Raw genomic sequence first — 23,177 nt, 5'->3', positions numbered from 1 at the left:
AAGACGTTAAGAAGAGTGCAACGAGCGATGGAATGGGAAATGATTGACGTAACGTTCAAAGACAGGAAGACAGTGAGGTCGATGATAGAGCGAAGGGGAGCGGCCGGTATTCCAGTTGTCGTTAAAAGGCAGAAACGGAGATGGGCGGGATAGGTGAGGGCATAGGGCAAATAACCCGCGGTCCATAGAATTACAGAATGAGCGCCAAGGAAATGGAATCGCAGTAGTTAGGGTTGCGAAGTATGTGGTGTGATGAAACTGGGAAATTCGCTGGCAAACCGATTCGATCGGATGGCTCAAGGCAAGGATAAATGCAGATTGCTCGGAGAAGCCTCCGCCCTACAGCGGGAATGAATACGATGATAATGAACATTAATAGATATTCGTGACAGGATCCCCTGAAATCACTAGGCTGAATGAGTAGCAGTAGATTTTCTTTTAATAACTACTGATTCTGCGGCATACCATGCATAGTGAGCACACCAGTGCGATTTCATCCTCACAAAAGTGAGCCCAGAAAAGAAGCAATAAAGGATTAATTGTAAACAGCCGCCTCCATCTGCCAGTATACGACTCAGTATAATTAGATCTAAAGCGCGAACAGCAAAATAGATGGCCTGCTTGATGAATAGTGACATTACATTTTCAAATATTTGTGCGTTTTCTCAACAAGACGTGGTATGCCTACCACAAATTCTAGGTTTAGTGAAGAAAGTTAACTTACATTTTCCACGCCGGCAGACAGTAAAGGTTGTATATATTGTATTTTTTGCGGCCACACAGTTCATCATAGGCCTTATCACACTTGGTATTTTGTTTCTCAACACGATCGTCCCAAACGAACATGTCGCACAAGGTTTTATCTGGAAGAAATTGAAATTTGCTTTTTGAACAATAAATAGCAAGCTGTCACTCCAAAGCTATTTTAGGCAGCTTCAGCGTACCGCATAATATCTGTTACCAGATAAGCAAACACGTGATGTTTAAAGGAACATCAGTGTGAGTGTGGCTACGCAATAAAAACACGTTGTCATTGAAGGCGGTGTTTCGTTGTTTGAAAGTGTTGCGTCTCCGATGCCGGCTGCAGCCCATAGTGCACCGATAAAAAAGCGCAGTATGGGAACTTGGAGAGCTCAGCACATGATCGAGTCAGCTTGTCTATGGTGCGCGGTACGCCGGAGCCACTCCGACCCATACCAATTAATGTTAGACAAGGAGCATTCAGCGTTTTCTTGCACTTATTTCGTGACCTTCGTTATTAAACAGCAGGACAATTGAAACCGGTAAAAAATTATTTGAAGGGTTTCACGTGCCAACACCACAATTTGATTGTGATTATGAGTCACGCCACAGTGTGTGTGTTGGAGGGGGGGGGGGGGGGGGCTCCGGAATAATTTCGACCACCTAGGGTTCGTTAACTCACGCCTAAATCTAGGTACATGGGTGTTTTCGCATGTCGCCCCTATCGAAATGCGGCCGCCGTGGCCGGAATTCGATCCCGCGGCCTCGTGTTTGGCAGCCCAGCAATATGGCCACCAAGCAACCACGGCGTGCTTGAAACCTGTACTACGGAGGCGCCCCCTAAATGATGTTTCTACCGTTACCAGCCTCCTAAAAGAAAAAAAAACCCACCGTGGTTTGGTCCTTGCATCTGGAGCACCAGTTTATCCTACCTGTATTTAAATTGCACATCTCCTGGGTCTGCCGGAGCCCCATGACCGGCAATATTGTTACGGGGGAAGAGAGGCTTCAATTATATTTACACAATATGTACAAAGCGTCCACTGGCATACAAGGTAGAGCACTGCACGGGCCGATTTTTGCGGCCCGGGCCCGTTTTTACATTGGGTGGCCCGCCCGAGCCCGATCAAAACTTTTATGGCGAGACCCGGGCCCGGCCCGGGCCCGGAAATAATCTACGTTACCCGCCCGGCCCGGCCCGCTACCCCTTTACCTTAAGCCCGAGCCCGGCCCGAGCCCGACTCGAAACTGGCCCGAACCCGGCCCGAGACCGAAAAATACATGTTTTTCAGAGTTGAGAAGCCCGAGAATAACTCGCAGAAAGCCCGAGCCCGGCCCGGGCCCGCGTCAAAAAACCTGAGCCCGGCCCGGGCCCGGGTCAAAAAGCACACGCCGTGCCCGAGCCCGGCCCGAGCCCGTGAAAAAACTGCTCTACCCGGCCCGGCCCGGCCCACGGGCCGGGCCGGGCCCGGGCTTTCGGGTAAGCCCGAGCCCGTGCAGTGCTCTAATACAAGGTATACAAGATGCAAAACCACTCCGCGCGACATCAGAGAGCATCGTCGTCGTCTTCCTGTATTGCCCTCAGTCTGGAGCATTGCTTGGTAACATGACCCCCGTCGACGAAGACGCCGTCCAGCTGCTTGCTAGATCGTTCGAGGGGTATCGCTTAGGGCGTGTGACGTGGACGACGTCGGTGGAAGGTCGAGACGTGGTGGAATCGAGGGGCGTCATTTCATATGTGACGTCGGTCACCTGGTGCAAGACCTGTTAAGGGCCAGGGTAATTAGACAAAATCAACATTTTGCAAAGGCCAACTCGCCGTGACGGTGTCCAAAGAAGGCCGTATCACCAGGGTTGAAGTGGGCATCGCGGTGCCGGGCATCATAGAAAAGTCGTTGCTTGTCCTGCGAAGCGGTAAGGCGCAGGCGTGCAATCTGGCGTGCCTCTACAGCTCTGAAGATGGCGTCACGGGCGTATTCTGACAACGGCGGGAAGTAGGGTGTCAAATGGCAGCGTGGAATTTCTTCCGTACAAAAGGTAAAACGGAGAAAAACCAGCAGATTCATGTCGGAAGGAATTATAAGCAAATGTTACGAAGGGCATAGCGGCGTCCCATTTATGGTGGTCGGCGGAAACATACATAGCAAGCATGTCTTTGATAGTTCTATTAAGACGCTCTGTGAGGCCGTTCGTCGAGGGGTGGGACCCCATTGTCAACTTGTGTTTTGTAGCGCCGGAGTGCAAGAGGTCCTGGACAACCTTCGATATGAAATAGCGACCCCGGTCTGTGAGGAGCTTTCGTGGAGCGCCGCGGTGAAGTATAACATCTTCGAGGAGGAAGTCGGCAACGTCGGTTGCACAGCCGACTGGAAGCGCCCGAGTGATAGCGTACCGGGTCGTGTACTCGGTAGCGACTGCTATCCACTTATTTCCGCAGACAGAGAGCAGGAAAGGGCCAAGAAGGTCAAGACCAACCCTAAATAATGGCTCCGATGGTACGCCAAGGGGTTGAAGGCGGCCTATTGGGAGTACTGCTGGTTTGTTGTGGCTCTGTCATTTTTCACAGGAAGCGACATAACGACAGACGGAACGGTAAATGCCGGGTCAAAGGAAGCGATGTCGAACACAGTCATACGTCCTAGAGACACCGAGATGACCCGCGGTAGGAGTGTCATGTAGCTGTGTGAGGACAGTTGGACACATGTGTGCAGGAATAACCAAGATCAGTTCAAGGACCGTCAGGGTGCATTTTGTAACGGTACAAGACGCCATCGTGCCGCGCAAACGTACGCAGAGAAGGGGAAGGTGTTTTAGACGTCAGCCGGAGAATGACGTCTCGCAAGTTGGGGTCACGGCGTTGCTCATCTCCGGTGTTCTGAAACGGGAAGCTCCGGTGGGTCTACTGGATGACGCGACAAGCAATCAGCATCTTCATGCAGTTAGCCGCTCTCATGCACAACTGTATATGAGTATACTCTCGGAGTCGTAGAGCCCACCGACCGAGATGGCCAGTAGGATCCATTAGCGATGAAAGCCAGCATAAGGCAGGATGGTCTGTGATAACTGTGAACGGCTGGCGTTACAAGTAGGGGCGAAATTTACCCACTGTCCAAACGAGGGCAAGGCACTCGCGTTCAGTAATGGAATAATGGCGCTCCGCTTGGGAAAGCAGACGACCTGCGTACCCTATAACACGGTCGCAACCTTGCTGGCGCTGAGCCAAAACAGCGCCGATTCCATGGCCGCTGGCATCGGTTCGAGCTTCCGTTGGAGCGGTCACGTCAAAATTGCCTAAAACTGGCGGTGAAGCGAGCCGCACGGTAAGCTCAGCGAACGCAGCGTCTTGTTCCGGGTCCCAGATGAAAACCGCGTTTCTTGAGAAGTTGTGTGAGAGGCCGTGCAACGTTAGCGAAATAGCGTATGAACCGGCGGAAGTATGAGCAGAGGCCCACAAAGCTTCGAACGTCGTTGGCACAAGTCAGCACGGGGAAATTCTTGACAGCGCAAACTTTCTTAGGATGGGGGCGGATACCGGAAGAATTTACGAGGTGTCCGAGCACTGTTAGTTGCCGGCGGCCGAAGTGGCATTTTGATAAATTAAGCTGAAGCCCAGCCTCGCGGAAAATATGAAAGAATTGTCGAAAGACGCTCGAGGTGCGTGGCAAAAGTTGGTGAAAGGACAATAACGTCATCGAGGTAGCACAGGAAGATTGACCACATAAAACCGTGAAGGAGAGCGCCCATCATATGTTCAAATGTAGCCGGGGCATTGCATAACCCGAACGGCATCACTTTAAACTGGTAGAGGCCATCAGGTGTAATAAAAGCTGTCTTTTCATGCTCCATGTCGTCAACTGTAATCGGCCAGTACCCGGAGCGAAGGTCTATCGAAGAAAAATATTTTGCACCATGGAAACAAACGAGGGCGTCATCTATCCGCGGCAGGGTATACACGTCTTTTTTTTTTGTTACTTTGTTGAGATGGCGATAGTCGACGCAGAAGCGCCAGCTGTCATCCTTCTTTGCACGAGCACGACCGCAGAAGCCCAAGGGCTGCTAGAGGGCTCAATGATATCTCGGGCAAGCATCTTTTTGAATTCCTTGTTTAAGACTTGGCGCCCAGTAGGGGAGACACGGTAGGGCCTTCTGTGTATCGCGCCAGCGTCGCCGGTGTGTATCCGATGTTTCACAACGGACGTTGGACCCAGTGGCCGGTCATCGAGACCGAAAATGTCCCGGTACGAGGTGAGAAGGCATCGAAGTGCGTCCGCATGGCGGGCCGGAAGGGGAGGAGCGATCATTGTCGCGAAAGGTTCTAAAAATCCGGTTGTAGGGCCCGAACCAGCAGACGTACATGACGCAATATCACCAGATAAGGCAGAAATATGGTAGTCGGAAGCAGAGGCCAAGATTGCAAGAGATATAACCAGGGGTAGCACTTGAGGACAGAGGCCAAAATTCACTAAAGGAAAACCGGTGGCATTGTCCTTTATGCGGACAACCGTGTGGGGAAATGCGACGTTCTGCAACAGGAGGACGGTGCATTTGTGCTACACGACGTAATCGCCATCAGTTACAGGTGGATCGGGTGAAACGGAAATAGGGCGTCACGGCTCGGTGACGTAGGCGTACGTATCGGTGGAACATAGGTCGACTCGGCGTAGGATCAGGAGGGCCAACGGCATACGGTAGGGCGAGTTGGACAACACAGTCAATAATGGCCGAATGTGCCGACCGAAACTCAAGGCCTCAAATGATTTCGTGTGGGCACTACTCCAAGACATAAAACAAAACAGACGTATGATGTCCGGCTACAGCGGCACGGGCAGCACACATCCCAGTGACAGCTGCGTTCCACCGTCGGCTACGTAGACGACGGCGAGCGGGGCAGGAGGTAGGACTTTCTTTAGGCGTGCAAGGAGGTGCGAGTTCATAACCGATATCTGTGCCACTGTGTCAATCAGTGCTGTCACGGCTATACTATCCATGTCCACGTTGATGAGGTTGTGTTGACCAGGCAGTGTAGGCAGAGGAATTTCGGGTCGGGTCGTCCTGGCAGGCTCACCTCTCGGAGCTGCGCCCGCTAGTTTTCCAAGGAGCGGCAGGAGTAAGAGGAGACGGAAAGACGAGGGCGTGGCGAAGGGGAATGGTTTGGTCGTGCGGGCAGAGATGTTTGCGCGGTGTCTTCTTCTATGTGGGTCGACGGGCGCGGGCTGCCGGGCGGGCGCCGGGTGTTGCGATAGCTCTGACAAGGCTGCGTGTTCCAAGCGCTGCGACAATGGCGAGAAATATTTCCAATGCATCCACAGCAGAAGCAGATAGGCCTCTCGTCAGAGGTGGGTCATTCCTCCGGGTTTCGATAAGGAGGGCGAGCGTACGAACTTCGTGGTAGATCGGGTACGCCGGGTGAACGGTAGTCGGGTCTGTGGCCTGGGCTATGTGGCCCAACGGTCCCATTCACCAAGTGAGTGGAGTCCGAAATTGTCTAACTCTTGCCCTACAACGGTCTGAATGAGAGATATTGTTGCGTGGAAATCGTCTGGGGCGAGAATCTGGGAAGGAACTGGACATGCATCTTCAATCTCCCGGCGGACGATGCGCACAATACTCTCGGATGCAGCCGGCGAGGGTGGGAGACGGAGGTCCTCGCAGGTAGATGTTGCAGCCGTATTAGGAAGGCGAGAAATGTGAGCAATACGACGGCTTTTGGCTTCTTCGAAGCGGCGGCATTCAGCAATGATGTCCTGCACGGTCGAAGAATTCTTGAAAACGAGGGGACTAAAGGCGTCGTCCGCGATGCCTTTGAGGATGTGTCCTGACCTTTTCCGCTTCCGGCATTTTCTCGTCAACCTTGCGACAAAGCGCAAACACGTCATGAATACAAGTCACATAGGACTCAGTGGAAGTCTGAACTCGGCAAGCAAGGTCTTTCTGCGCGGCACGCCGGCGGCCAACAAGCTTGCCAAAAAAATCAATGAGCTTTTCTTTGCAAAAGTCCCAGATGGTAAGCTCCTCTTCGTCGATCTCAAACCAGACGCGTGCCGTTCCCGCGCGGTAAAAGAGCAGGTTAGCGAGCATGACGGTCTGGTCCCAGTGATTGCTCGCGCTCACCCGTTCGTAGAGCTGAAGCGAATCTTCGACGTCGGTGTTATCCGTTCCGGAAAAGGTGCCAGGGTTGCGCGGTCGTGCCAGGATGACGGAGGGCGCGGTTGGCGACGATACCGAAGCATTCTCACCTTCAGCTGGCATGGCCGATGCAGCCAGAGAGCGGCCGCTACGTAAATCCGTTGTTCGTCTTGGATACCCCGAGCCTTACATAAAAATGTTACGGGGAAAGAGAGGCTTAGATTATATTTGCAGAATATTTAGAAAACATAAAGCCATAAAAGATGCAAAACCAGTCCGCACGACATCAGCGAGCGTCGTCGTATTCTGTATTATCCTCAGCGTTGTCTCGAGCATTATTTGGTAACAATATGATCTGCCCGAGATTTTATTCAATCAACAATTATGCATGGGAGTTCCGTCAGGTGACCAGCCAGAAGAATCTCGCACGCCGAAAGCATCGACCAACGACTAGAGAAACGACGATCGCAACTGAATTTTCTCATCGTCTGCACTAGATTAAGCTCCCGACACCCTCGCTTCAACGCAGAACAAAATTAAGCGCACTTCCTGCGCCATGGTGCATGATTAGGCTTCGCAATACCTATTGTCACGAACGGCATCGCTCGGCCACTGCGCATGCCACCCGCAGCAGGGATAATACTAGACGCCACAGTCCGCGAAGGAGCGAAATATCAGTTTGGTAGATTAATCTGTCGCATTAGACAGTCCGCAGCGGTTAGTGTGCGGAGCGCAAAAGAGAGCGCTATACAACGCCACGTGACGCCTCATGAGTGCAGCCGAATGCATGCATCACCGAAAGAAGGTAATCTGTTCGTTCTACCGGCTGTTTACTGCATAGGATAACATGTTTCGCATATGAATGAAAGTGTGACGTTGTACACATTAAAAAGCACCTTACGGCGCTGCAATCTCAAACTAGCTTGCAGTACAAACAAGGAGAAATGTCAGTTGGCATGTTTTTGGACAGTGCCTTTCGGCAAATAAATTATTGTTTCTCATATATAAATAAGCATTGCCTCAATCAACCAGATAGTTTAATAATAACACGTTTACTTCAAAAATGGTATGGGCCACTAGAAGCGATAGTGAACTAGGAACAACTGAGTGTCATTCATGAACGTTTGATGTCGCCGAACTTTTGTGCTTCTTAACGAATTGTTCGCGTCTCTAATGTGTATTTAGTTAACAGACGCAGGTGGGGAAACATGGCTTTAAATTCGTATAATTGCAGTGGACGAAAATAACCGCTATTATACCAGGGTAAAATGAGGACCGCTGTATTTTATCAGCAGCACGAAAGTTCCGTTTACGGTTTCAGTTCACAGGCTTGCATCACTGGCAAATAATGTCACTACATTATCTAAATAACGCTGTTGGTGCTTTCGATAACAACGTCATTACAGATAAACATAAAACATAGATCACATGTTCATGCCATGTCGGGCATTTTACTTTGGTGAGTCAATTTTGGGAACAAAATATTCACTTCAAACAAAGTGTCACAGATAACTTTAGTCACACTCTTAAAGTGGGTGGAATATAAGATTATGAGACCTAGGCCACGCCTCTCGGTCATCAGTGCTCTCCTGCTGTCAAGGTAATTTTTCAGGGCAACTACCTGCTAAGTGGAAAATACTAATTAAACAACATTAATATTGCCCTTCAGCGCGAGCTTCACATGGGAAAGTAATTGTTGCGCTCTAAAGTAACCAATTCAGTCGATTTAATCGTGCTATGTGAAGTGTAATTACTTTTTCCACGCTTTACTAATAGAGCGCGCTAAATCCTAAAAGTGCCACGTGATTGTACAACCGAGCGCAGCGACATCAACGGTCCCAAATAGAATTTGTCGGAAATAACTCCGTTCATTGTCTGAATGAACAAACGTCTGGCGATTGCGATAGGCTGAGGCCGTCAAGGGAACAGGCAGCTCGTGATCAATAGTACCAAGCGTCGGCAGCTTACGACTTCTAGGCGGTTGCTGATTGAAGCAGTGGTAGAGCACTTCCTTTCAGTCACTTTTCAGAACACTAGTGTAACGCCGCACGGGTGCGCGATCGCGCAACAGTTGAAGTTTGCGCGCTACGCACGAAGCACTTTAAATATATTTGCGCACGACGTAGCGCAATGAAATGACCTGAATGTGTTTTTTAGTACGTATTATTGCTTTTCTGATTGCAGACCAAGCACTGAACTTCTAAATAAAACTTTGTGTATTAATCTTACATAGTTAGCTTGATAAATAGCACCCAAAATGATCTTGGTTGCAAGACTGATGACTGAATATATGTCCCATAATCATATATTGTACGAGATTCTTTAATAGCTTGGCTGACGTTAGATGGTACCCTTTGCAAAGGCAAATAAAAACATCCGTGCGAATACTTGCCCCACAACAAGTACGGTGCGGGTGATAAAAAATGTTTGTTTACATTATGAACTTCCTCGCAGCGCATGTAATAAATGTGGTTTAGTTTCATACGTTTAACATATATCTTGTTCGTTGAGCAAATAAAATCCGGGTAAACCGCTCCGTTTATTTTCTTACTGTCCAGTTACTTTGGTCTTCATATTTATTGAATAACTACCGCCACCTATAAAGAAACATCACCAAAGTGAATTAAAGATACAGCCTGCAGTGAGGTGCGTGTATCGTCTTAGCGTCGTGGATGTAAAATATGATCCTGGAGTGTGGTCGTACGACTGATCAATTTGGTGTACGTTACTGCACAGTGACCCTTTAACGCGCAATGATTCTTAAAGGGAACCTGAAACGATTTTGACGATTTTGTACAAACGTACTGAGTCGTTAGAGTATGTCCTTCTGATCATTAATTGACACATCTAAGCGCTCCACGTAAAGCGTGTAATTTATTATAAGGTTTTAAAAAGGTACATCGCTACCGATCGCAGCACGCCAAGCGGCTGAGTTTTGTGCCCAGATGACGCGATTTGCCAAGAATACGTCACTGGGCCAGCTATCCGATTGGCTGCCCTAGGCGCGTCATCGCTAATTTTTCCAACATTATGGTGAACAAATGTTCGTAATAGTTTAGATGTTAGTTAATTTGTTTCTACAAAAAGAAAGTATCAGAAAGAGAATGCACAAGGACATCTATCACTACACAAAAAGCACTTCCGGCCCACAGCAAGTGTCGTCTGCTTGTGTTACAACGTGCTCCGTGTTGACGAGAGCTGCGCGGTCAGTGTTGGTCTTGTTCTTTCTTTTCGCAAGCACCATGGTTCGCCCTTGCGTTGTGGGCTGCAAACGTAGCGATCGGCCAAATGTCAAGCTGCGACATCGTGCGCCGCAGCAAGGCAGCAGACGAGCGGAGTGGCTGCAGCGCATCGGACTGACGGTATCCAAGCGGCGCCAGCATCTACGCGTTTGCGGACGTCACTTCACGTCGAAGGATTACCACAATAGAATTGACCTTGTCCGGTATTCAGGTGAACGCAAGCGTAAGTGTACTGGCCGTTTTACCACGTTTTACGTGGTGAACGGAGGGGCAAACGTGAACAGCTTGCACGGTGCAGCCACCTTGCGGCACAAAGCTCAACCAAACACACAGCTAATAGAGCAGTAACCAAGCTTTTTCTACTTTGCTGCTGGCTCAAATTTTTGGTAGGAACGTAATATGGAACACGTTGTCTTTTTATATGTTTGAAATGTTTTACACTTGGTTACAGGAATATTAGATCTGTATTTGGCTGTTTAAGCTCTGTGCCACCAGATGGCTGGACCATGCATGCCGATCAGGCCGCTCACGTACGTCTACGAAGCTCCTTCATCACAGCGGTATGGAGGGGCTTTAGTTTACGCCTCTGCCTAGCCGTCAAAACACCCAGCCCGCCTGTGGATACCGGACACGCTCGGCGCTGCGACAGAACGCTCGCAACGCACGCTGCTTGATCGCTCTCGCTGGGGATCGACGGCCGGGCGGCTAGCGCGGAGGTTTGCGAGCCTTCGCGCGCTGGCTCCAAGGCAACCGGAAATAGACGACAACGTACGTCACAACATGACGTAGAGCCAGCGAAGGCGGAGCTTAGCCCCGATCACTCGGCGAACGAGTTGAGGAGGAAATGCATGGCTAGGCAGGACGGCAACTTGTAATCGTCCGTAGTTCTCTTAAGATGAGACGCTTTTCTTAAATGGTGACGCGAATGTTTTACTGTAGCTGTATCCTAAACGTCTACAAAATTTGTCCGAACCGTTTCAGGGACTCTTTAAAGAGATCTGTACGCCGCTGCGATATAGGAGGTCACTACTTAATTTATTCAGAACTTCGAGGCTAGAGTGTTAACGAAACGCAACAGAGAAATATTTCAAGTTCTGCGTTTTAACAGCGAAGCTGTTTAAGCCAGCCGTAATTTGTGGTGCGTATCATGAAACTAACTAGAAAGAAAACAAAATTAACTTTCTTGCCGAGGCGGGATTCGAGCCCGCGTATCTCCGGTTCCAAAGCGAGCGTCGATACCACTAAGTTAATACAGCCTTTTTTTTTCTTTATTGCCATTTCACAAACGCAAACAAAAATTACCAGAAACATATGTACATATTCTAAATACACCAGTTACAACTCGGCCGTTGTATGTGGCTTAAAAATGCTTCACAGAGGCCAATTGATCCAATGTAGGTAGCCATTCTGGGGGTTTACCTTCGGCTCTGAACAAATCTCGTGTGTACATAACACTCTCAACAAAATAGTGTCTGGTTCACTAGGCTATACAGCCACGCATGCAGAACATGCATTTATGCGAACCATATGAGTGCGAACCATATGATCGTCCACAGCTGGGGCGTTCGTGCGCTCGTGCTCTGCGAGGTGAAGAAGTTTTGCACGCTGTGAGAGCGAGATCGAAAGAGACGTATTCACGGAGCGGGTCTCCTGGAACGCGGTGTCGGCGTTGGAACGCGGTGCCGGTGTTGCCAGCTGCGCTATGCAACGCGCAGTGACAGCCGTAAATCCAAGACGCGCGAAAAGAAATTATCATCATCATGAGTAATAAGATGAAAAATTCGCGCGAACTTCAGGAAAATTATGGGCTACTGTCGCCCAGCTTCGCTGTTGCAAGCGTTGCGCGGCCAGGAGCACGGTTAAGCGTTTTTTTTTATATTGTGTTGTGACTATGCATGCCTTACGACATTCAAAGAAAGTTTGCCGGCTTTTGCTGGACATACTTATTAGACGCCTAAAGACGCAGACGCCTTTCAACAAAAACTCTAGTAGCCCTTTCTCGGTAACGAGGGATACACAAAACATAAACTGAAGCATAAATGAATAAATCAAGGCCACATTTTGCGCCGCGTAATGAAAAATATGTTTTTATAGCCTGTGAATAATTGCGCTTTGCATATGATATTGTAACACAACCGGCGGAACCTAGTATGTCTAATGAAGCGTTAGTGGTATTACATATTCATGCTCAAATATCCGATCATCGGCTTGATTGTTTACCTAAACCGGATATACTGTATATTCTTTGCTATAATCCGGATAACCGGTTTTGAAGGCCGTATTCACTTGCTTCCGGTTACACACCCCATTTACATACCCCATTTCATTATGTTTGTCTGATAGGATGTATGTTGTGAAACAATTTGCCACCATCGTATACTTCCGGGTTTTCTGTTTTTCTGTCTTTTAAAGTTGTCAGCTTAGCGGTAACAGCAGTTTGTTTTTTTGCGAAATGCTTTTAGATTTCTAGCGCTAAATGCAACGTTTTCGCAAATGACCCACTGTTCACGTTTTCTTAAATTGAGTTCAGTTTTTTTTTCCGCTCAAGCATCGCAACTTGTATTCCATGTACAACCTCCTGCAGCCGAGGCGAACACACATTAGACGAACACACAGCGCTGATTTTCAACAACGAGTTCATTGCCAATTAATTATCTTCAAAACGTCATAGAACACATGTACATTACTCTGTTAGGAGATTTGTTAGGAAAGCTAGGAAATTTGCAGGCGCAAGGTGGAATCAGCTAGCCCAAGACAAGGGTAATTGGAGATCGCAGGGGGACCCCTTCGTCCTGCAGCTAGTGGACATAAATATAGGCTGATGATGATGATGCCGATGGCTTTACTCTGTAAGCTCAAACAACACCGGCGATAGCATGCGCAGACACATTTGTGGCGACAATGATTGCTAGAAGGGTTAGATTACTTATGTAATGTAAGGTTAGTCATGTTAGGTTACGATGGCGGACTAGCGCACATGTTAGTATGCAGTCAATTTTATCATCACTAACAGAGCTCGATTATATTTGCTCGTGTTGAAAAGATAGCTTTCGAACAATCAGTGTGGTTACATGTGTGGGTTCCTCGGTTTTGCTTATGTTTAGCGAGCAATGCACATGTGTTTGACGACATTTTGAGTACCACAAGTAGGGCTGGCGAGAATTGGAAATAAACCTGCTGTTGAAAGTTTATGCTGTGTTTTGGTCGAATGTGCTTTTCTGTGTCCCTGTCGTCCCGCCTGTGCTACAAAAGGTAGAACATAACATATATACCAACGATCCCAAGCAGCCGTCCTCATTCGTCCAAACACTGGAGACACCGCCTCTACGATTCACATTTACACCCTTTTATTGATCACTGCTGACCAGCGCGCCCCACTCACTTGCTCCAACTTTTCCCGCAGGACTCTTCCTGCGATCGGTTGCTCACATGAACAATTTCCCGACGTTTTTTTTTTTCTTTTATGCCGTTGTGAACTATGTAATTCACATACAAGGTGTTTTTGACACTATACCAATTTTATATAAAAAGAATTAGTTTAACGAGCACGGCTTTTCTGCGACTTTTTATGCGAGGCGCACATATATTGCCGCTAATACCATAACTTCGAACAGTCTATTTCTAAATTTTGATAATTGTTTTCGTTCATTCCAAACTGACAGGAAATTGTCTATATGAACAATTGCCCGGAGTAAGGTCTACAACCAAAAAAATATTGGATTCTGGTAATTTACATACGAGAACTGCAATCTGATCATGAGGCGTACCGTATAGCGCTAGACGCTGAATTAATTTTCGCCAACTGGGGTCCGTTGTTCTGCAACCAATACACAGTACGCAGGGGAGTTCTTGCATTTCGTCCCCATCGCGTTGCTGCAACCGCGGCAGGGGTTCGATCAAGGGACTTCGTGCTAACCAGCACCGCGCCATAATCACTAAGCCACAACGGCGGGTAAGGTTCCCTGCTTTATCGGCCTGTAAATTGCAGTAAATATTTGCTGAATACTAAAATTAACAACCACGGTGGCATGCCTTCAGAGGCAAACATGACCATATCTAACTCCATGAGCATTCGTCGCAATCCAGGCGTGATAAAAAGCGCCGGCAGCCAACGTGATGCTTCTCGCTTTACAACATTTCAGAAATTTGAGAGCACACGACGTGCAGCTATATGCGCGAGGAAGAATGTGCGCTCATCGCCAGGGGCCTTCTTGGATCACCCATATTTTTTGCACCCGGCGCACATTACGTCCAAGATACAACTTCACGGATATCCACGCACAGCGGGAAAAGCGCTAGTAGGAGCAGAAGGCTGTTTTAACGCGATAGCGTTAAGGGCGCCGTGTCGCAGAAAATCTGGCGTCGGCGTGGGCGCGCCCTCGTCGTTGGCGGGAATAATCATCCCGAACCACCCCGACCGGCGCTGGCCCTCCACGTGGCGCAAGGTATTAGCGAACAAAATTGAATTTCTCAAAGTAAAACCAGTCAGAAAAATCGTAAAGTACGACTTGACCACAACCTACAGACGTGATAGCGTCAGATTGTAATTTTAACACACGAGAAAACAAAATTGAGTTGCCGGAAAGCCTGATAACCAGCCAGGGATCTTTGAATGCTACGTCGTTCCACTCTTAAAGGCGAAGCTTAAGCGTCCTCGAAATTTTTCCTCCCCTAATGCGCGCTTAGCACAGTGAATTCCAACATTGAGCTCCAGAAAAACGGCATGCATCAAGCTACTATCCTTCTCCAGTCATCCTCACACGAGTACCAATACGCGCGCGGAGCACTTTCTTATCGCATTTATATGTTATGTGGTACAACATGAGGACAACCCCGTCCACGGTGAAAATTTTCCTTGTGTGCCCATGTAAAAAAGTGGGGGCCGCTTGAAATGGGACTAAGTCCGAATTTGTCATGTAAACAACTACACGCGAGGCTGCAATCAAAAGCTTTAAAGGAATTTCTATTCTCAGTCTTCCTAACTTTGTCTTATCAGAGACAACGTATGTGCCACTCACCTAGGCAAAAACGCCATTTGCACTAGACAGCCCTTTATAAAAAATAGGTACAGTGTAAAAAAACACCCTGTGTGCGGTGCATACTGCAAACTGTTCCTTAATAAATCTGTCTGTGGTCCCCTACCGAGGTGATCTCTACAAAACCAGTTCCTTCATGTATCACAGGTTAACCCCATCATTTACCGGAACGAACATTCGGTATGGCTGTATACAGGGTGTTGCAGCGAACACTTTCAAAAATTTTTACAGGTTGCCTGTGGCAGATAGCACAATTCTAGTTCATGAGCTGCTCGAAGAGGCGTACATTACTTGCAGAAAAAAATTGAATCTGTCACGGAGTGGCATAGTTTCAAGTCATCGACACGCCGATTAACGGGCGCCAGAAACGTCGTGGTCTCACGCTGCGGCCTATAGTTTCGAGACAGCAACACGCCGATTAACGGGCGTCAAAAACGTCGTGATCCCACGGTGCGGCTCATAGTTTAGAGATAGCGACACGAGGATTACCCAAGTGTGTGCGTGTGCGTCCGTGTGGTGCAGTGGGGGGCACGACCTTGGACAGCGGGGGGGAGAATCAATCGTTCCCTCGCCCCTGATTAAAAGGGTGATTGCCAAGACTTTTGGGAGGAGTCATGAAATAATTAGGTGAACTCTGCATACCTGCAGTTCCCCGACATAGGGAACTAGGGAAAGGAGAGGCTATTTAAGCGCAGGTTTTAAGCCCTACTAATCAGTCTAGATGCTGAACATATGATCTGCTGAGAAGCCATCTGGGGTCTAGTGCCGTCCAGTATCGCCTGGGCCGCCTAGCCGCGCCGCAACTCCGAGTACCTCGTTGACGTACGAGACGACAAACCAACGTCTGCTACGAAGCTCACGGTATTTCGCCTCAAGGTAGCTCAACCTGCTTCAGGCTGGGTTTCCCGGGAAGTCGTCACATCTAGACTCCCGGGAAACCCAGCCCAGCAATCGCATCCACCTCAACAAGATTGGCTCGCCGGCATTCTTCGGGAAAGCTCCGCGCGCCGACTGCACGCTTTTTGAACTTACTGCTGCTGCCCGGCCATGGGTATGACATCGTTTGTTTCTGTTGAACTTTGTTTTCGGTTGAATTTTGTTTTAGTGAACTACTGTTCCGTGTATTCTTGTATATTTGATCCGCGCCCTGTTTCATTTTAATATCTACTGTTAATTGCTCGCCATATTTGTCGTCATCATTGTGTTATATTATGTTCAGGTGTGTAAGTTGCCTTGTGTGTTTTAAGTATTTTAGTTTAATATTTTGCGTATCGTTAGCAGTCGATAAATATCTTGTTTTTTTTTTGTTTACTCCCGACTCTGACTCTTTGACTGTGTTCGCTTGAGTACGGAACGACCCACCGGCTTGTATACCGCATCGATCGACTTCGCCCAGACGGTGAACGGGTGACAGCCATGACAAAATACATACTCGACTAATTAACAAAAATGGACTAATTAAGCTTTTAACTAATTACCTTATGACCCATATTGCAATTTACGAATTGTAGCCGGGGAGTTCGCACGGCGGACCCAATTGGAACGAATTCTCAGGATGGCACCAGTTTGGCGATATTAATTCCCGAACTTTGCAGAGAAATGCATTGGCGTTCCAGTTACTTTTGTGTTTCAATGCGTAAAACGACGTTTTGTCAAGAAAATAACTGGAACGCCGATGCACTTCTCTGCAGAGTTTGGGAATGAATATCTCGAAACTGGTGTCATCCTCAGAATTCGTCCCAAGTGGATCCATCGCCTTGCGAACTACAAGGCTAGAATTTGTAAATTGCAATATGGGCCATAAGGTAATTAGTTAAAGCTTAATTAGTTAATATTTATAAATCGGTCGATTACGCTTATAATTTTTTTGTGCAAGTAATGTCCGCCCCTTCAAGTAGGCCAGTTCATGAACTAGAATTGTGCTATCTGCCAGGCAACCTTTAAGAATTTGGAAAGTGTTCGCTGAAACACCCTGTATACGTACAAGCACTTGCAATTGCAGCCGCAACAGGGTGGCCGAGATACCCCAGCACGGTGCCACAAGAATACACGGTCGTGCCGATTTACGAAAAATTGGCTTCATAAATAGTTTCATAAATAAAAACATGCTATGTTAGCGTCGGCGTGTAGTATTGCGGCTCCTACAACCACGGCTACCGTGTTGCAACTCATTCCGGACGCGACTGTATATAAAGTTACTTAGAATATTATGTCGCATATTCTCTCACCTATAGTCATGATGGCGCAGTGCTCTGTAGGCTCCCAAAATTTCAGCTCGTAGGCATAGTCCGAGGAAACTAGGAAAGAAAATGAATCTCATCTCAGTTATTTCACTTGCTGCCTTAGGCTAGTGTATGTATGGATGGAAACAACTTTATTCAAATCCGGCGAAGTTTAATGAACCGGGCTCAGGTCTCCCATGAGGGGACTTCGAGGCCTTGCCTCGTCGCCGCCTCCCGGGCCCGCTGGACTCTTGTGTTTTGAGGTTGGAGCTGCGCAGAGCGGCGGCCCACTTCGACACAAGAGCCTCCGGAGCTACTGCCATTTTCGCTGCTATAACAGGACACTCCCACAACATGTGTGAGAGTGTCGCTCTAGTTGCCTGACATAACTTGCAAATAGCACTCGGGTATTGCGTGGGGAAAATGTGCTGCAATCGCACCGGACTGGGGAAGGTGTGTGTATGCAGTTGTCGCCAGACACACACCAGTCTAGTGTAGTAAAGCTTGGAAGAAATGAGAATATTGCAGTAATTATCTGGCACGGGTGTTGTCAAACCATTTCCAATTACGCTTACTTTTTAACCGTAGCAACTTGAATCCTTAGGTACACACAACTTCAACAACTAATATATATATATATATATATATTATATATATATTTGTATTGTAAGAGACGAAAACAGACAAAACACCCGTTCCTTCGGCAAGCTGTTCTATTCGACTTCGTCCTTCGCTTCTTTCATCCCGCCTCCCAGCCACGACCCCACTATTTATTACACTCGGCCACGCTGCGACTGGCCTGCTCCTGTAAGAAAAGCCCATGCCACGTTGCATGTCGACAGGGTGCACTTCTGAATGCGTGACACATGCACAGCAAGATTATTTTGTTTTCTTTTGTGGATGCGCGAGTCCAAAGCCATAGTCCTCACTCGCCAAACGTTATCACCCAGGCGCTCAGTAATAATGAAAGGCCCTTCCTACTTAATGCGGAGTTTGTTTGAAGAAGACGGTGCCCCTCGTTGTACCCACACTTCGTCGCCTATTTTGAATTGTGGTGCTGGACGGTGGCGTCAGTCGTAATACCTTTCTAATGCATGTTGCGCAATCCTCCTGCGCGCCTCGGTTGGGATATTGTGACAAAGTGTCTGTCGTGCCACGGAACGTCCAATTTTATTGGCATGTCCAAGCCGAATGTAGCGCTCAGTTTTGGTAGTTGGCCGTACACGATGTCGTATGGAGAAGTTCCTGTTGAGCTCTGTAAAGCCGTGTTAATTTCGTATGCAGCCGCTTAGAGATGGTCTTCCCAATCCGCTTCGCCTCGTTTGTGATTCTTGCAATACGGTGCGAGTCGAGGTTGTAAAGTCTGGTTTGACATTTCCGTCAGACCATTCGCTTGGGGATGGTAGGCAGACGCGAAGTTATGCGCGACTCCAGCTTGTTGTAGCTAAATGCGGAGCTCGCGACTGCGGAACGTGGTCAACCGGTCGGAGATCAAATTTTTTGGAAGACCGTGTCTCCATTCGAAGCGGTCCTGCAGGAATCGGATGACATAACTGGCGGCAAGCGAATTCTAATCTACGAGAAAACATAAATCGGTTACGCGGAAACTGAAAGACAAGGCTCTTTTCCAGCTGCCGTTCGACCTCTGCCTGAGTGTTCGCGGCCCAAGGTGGCGGTACGGTTAGCACAGCATACATCCTCAATCATGCAGGCCCTCCGCCAAGCGCAAGTGGGTTTTTCAAGTAATTGAATTTCTCAAAGTAAATAGCGTAAGAAAATTCGTCAACTACGACTTACACACAACATGCAGACAGGCTAGCATATGAGTGCAATTTCAATATACGAGAAAGCATAATTTTGTTAGGCGGAAACTGAAACAGAAACCCCTTTGCCGACTGCCGTTTGTTGGGTGAGCATGGCAGGAAAAACCCCGAATAACTAAAGGTTAACTGCTGCGCTGTAGTGAAACAAAAAAAAAAAGATTATGGCAGAATTTATTTCGCAATGACTGCCCACGGTGATGAAATTAGAATTCTAACAACGTAAGGACACACCGTATTCCTGAAGTCACGATAGTCCTCCAGGTATAGTGGTCCTTCTAACACCCACGGTAGTTGGGTTCTATGCGAAATCTTCTGATATCTCCCCACTTTGCTATGGCTCTCACTTACCAAAGTCGCCCATCAGTATGGCAGCAGGACGACGACTGTGTTACGCCAGCACTGTGACAACGACGAAATTAAGACTAAAGAATGACGTCCGTGTGTCGAAAAAGCCGGTATAACGTCGACGGCATTACAACGAGATGTCGGTTCTGAAATTATGGCGGTGGTATAACGACGACAGCTTGACGGCGATAATATTAGGACATTGAGATGACGACGGGTGCATGAAGACTTTCGCTGGACGACGACGATATGACGACAAACGGATGACGAAGCTGTAATAAAGACGATGGCATGCTCACGACGACATAATCACGATTGAATAATGACAGCATGGTTTCAATGCAATGAAGAACGAGAAATGACATCGATGGGTCGAGGAAGGTTAATATGGCGATGGTGAAATGGCGATAATGGGATGACGTGACTGAAGGAATGACGATGCTAGAAGAACAGCGAGACGATGGCGGCATGAGGGCACAGGTAGACGACTACTGTTTGACGGGGATAGCTGATGGTGATGGCATGACGAGTGTCGGATGTCACTGATAGAATAACGAAAACGGAACGACCGCGACAGCCTCCCGATGACTGTATGGCGACGATGACATTATACGGTATGAGGACAACACGATGAGGACGAGTGTATGGTGACAACGGCTTGACGACCGCTGTATCATAGAGCGCGTGTGACGAAGATGACGTAACGACTACGGCACGAACACGACATAACGATGGTGGTCTGAGATCGGATTAGTCGGCGAGATGGTGCGATGACGAATGCATTAGAACAGCGCCATAATCACAATTGAACGGTGTAGGATTTCAATAAATTACCGTAGAAAAATGACGTTTACGGAAAGGTGCAGGCGATGTGACGGCAATGCGATGACGTTACTGAAGTGGTGACAATGGCAGAACGACAGCGTGAGGACGAAAGCATAAGAGAAGTGACACGCCGACGATGGCATGACGAGAGTCGGAAGAAATTAGAGTGACCACGATGCAACGATCATGACAGCATCACGACCACGACCACATAATTAGTGTCCGAAGCTACTAGGAAACGTACACCACTGGTATACATAGAGGGCGTGAGGGTGACGTCATGACGAGAGTAAAATGATAGAGTTGAATTGGCGACGATTGAACGAGCGCGACTACATCATAATGGTGGTGTCACAACAAATGCATGACAACTGTGCGACGACGATAGCGTGAGGACGACGACATGACAAGATTTTGATGACAAAGCTTAAATGCAACGGCCACGTTGCTCGTGGCCAAAGCAACGGCCACGAGCAAAATGACAACGACAAAATTCATAGTGATTCATGCAATTAGACAACTTCGACCACTAGGTCAGGGTAGAAAGTTTGACGACGACGGCACCACGCAAGTCAGATCAGGATCATGGAATGACTAAGGTGGAATGACCACGATGGGCATCATGACACCGAGCACATTCCTAGTGGCTCAAGTAGATAGACAACTTCGGCTACTGGGTGGGCAATAAGAGGGACGATAGATAGATAGATAGATAGATAGATAGATAGATAGATAGATAGATAGATAGATAGATAGATGGCCATTACTAGCATCATGTGTCAGGCACAAAAGGTTTTGAAGGCACGTATCTTTTCATGCGGAACGCATGCTAAAGCCAAGCGGGGGACTATTCGCTAGAATTTGTGTCCGAAAAGACCTTGAGACGATAATTTGCGAGACGGAAGCAACTCACACATTGCTGGTACCCCTTCGAGGTCGAGAGTCAATTCCATAGTCAAACCGCGCTTATTCGACGCACTAACAAGAGCACACCTGGCTGGTGGACGGGAAATGACCATGCGTTGCTTTTGGTGGTTTAATCTGTTAAAATACACCTATTTAGCATGACGTGGTGAGCTGGCTGGTGGCGCAGGACAAGTCGCGACCGACTGTATTCGTGACATACGAAGGCTCTCAGAGAGCTGTAGCAAAAACCTCCATTCGAAGACAAGACGGAGCAGCATCGTAAGTGCCGTTTGCTTCGGCGCCGTATTGATGGCAAAAAATGGCGTGAAAGACAGCGCAGTCCGGGTTCCTCTGGGAACACTTCACACATGAGGTCAGAGTGTAGTTGATTTGCAGAGTAACTAAGCTCGGTCGTGCATCTGGGTCACTGACTGAGGTTGTGGTTTTGAACAATTTCCGTGAGGCATATAGCGTGCCCAAGCTCTCGTGGCTTGAAGCAAGTGACACCCTCAGTAATCCCACGACGAGAGGCCCATGGTGCAGGAGAGCTTCTCAATCCAGAAAGGTGAGGGTGTGTTTTGCTGATGCAGCTAGCAAGCTTCAAGGCCTCGACCATTTTCATGGAATGTTTTATCGCAACAACAAGATGATGCATAGGGAAGACCTTGGAGCACGTAATCCACCTACGCCTCTCCAAATACATCGAAGATAATCACTTGTTCCCCTCGGAAATGACTGGATTTCGCAAGTCTCTTTCTTGCCAGGATGTCATGCTAAGCTCAAACAAGACATTATTGAACCGAGCGACGCATGTCGACACAAAAGCGTTGCTCGGCCTCGACCTCAAGGGAGCCTTCAATAATGTGTCCCACTTGGCCATTCTACGCGAACAGTATAAACTGTGGAGAGCGAATCTACCACTACATATGCAGCTTCCTCACGAAGCGCACTGCAACGCTCCAATTAGGCAGCGAACAATCACGTCAAATACATTTAGGAAGCAATGGTATGGCCCAAGGGGCAGTACGCTCCCCTCTCCTCTTCAATTTGGCTATGCGACCTTTAGCTTTCACTCTCAAGAACTGTACGCGGACGATATTACGCTGTGGATATATCGGGGGTTCGGACGGGCACATCCAAGACACCCTCCAAGCAGCCATTGACCAGATCGAACAAGTAGGTCACGACTTGAATCTTAGGTGCTCCCCCACCAAATCAGAGCTTCTCCTTCTGCCCCCCACGAGACGCTTCAGGACATCGCCCCCGAATATCGAACTCACGGTTGAAGGGCACTCCATACCCCAGGTAGATAGGATAAGGGTGCTAGGACTTCACCTTAAAGGCAACCGAGCAAATCAGCGTACCTTGCAAGCACTACAAACAACAGTAAATAACACGCTACGCCTCATAGGAAGGATCTCCAATAAACACGGAGGCCTTCGAGAGAAGGAACTGATTCAGCTCATCCAAGCTTTTGTCCTAAGCAAAATCACCTTCGCACTACCATATCTCTCACTCTCTGGGACGGAAGCGGATACTGTAAACTGCTTGATCCGCAAGATACACAAAGTCGCTCTTGGGCCGGTATTTTGTAGCGATGCCTTTAAAGTAATAATGCCTTTTCGCTCTTATCGCGCTTTGTCAGTGGTCAGAGCGACGGTCCGCTCACGATATCAACGTTGATAACGCGAGCGGACCGTCGCTCTGACCACTCACAAAGTGCGATAAGCGCGAAAAGGCATTATTACTTTAATGGCATCGCTACAAAATACCGGCCTTGGTGTACCGATTAGAGCATCCACACAAACGGTGATGGCCACAGCCACAATTAATACCCTTGAAGAATTAACCGAAACACATCTATCATCGCAATATCACAGACTCTCCACCACTGAAGCTGGGCGTGAGATC

General features: G+C 48.2%; 1 protein-coding gene across 3 annotated transcripts in view; it reads right to left on the bottom strand.

The window, feature by feature from the left end:
- Positions 1–23,177, bottom strand: part of LOC125946944 (uncharacterized) — a 90,866-nt gene that overhangs the window by 5,672 nt on the left and 62,017 nt on the right. The window contains exons 4-5 of one of the 3 annotated variants that reach the window (XM_049671156.1): positions 17,374–17,442; positions 725–863 (exon numbers count right to left, since the gene is read on the bottom strand). In XM_049671156.1, coding sequence (XP_049527113.1) covers positions 725–863; positions 17,374–17,442 — 208 coding nt within the window. The remainder of the gene's footprint in view (positions 1–724; positions 864–17,373; positions 17,443–23,177) is intronic. The other 2 variants (XM_049671158.1, XM_049671157.1) reach the window with 2 other exon arrangements.

Source organism: Dermacentor silvarum, chromosome 7 (genome assembly GCF_013339745.2).
Source record: "Dermacentor silvarum isolate Dsil-2018 chromosome 7, BIME_Dsil_1.4, whole genome shotgun sequence".
Lineage (NCBI taxonomy): Eukaryota > Metazoa > Arthropoda > Arachnida > Ixodida > Ixodidae > Dermacentor > Dermacentor silvarum.
Note: the sequence above shows the minus strand (reverse complement) of the source record. Positions and strands in the feature narration are given on the sequence as shown.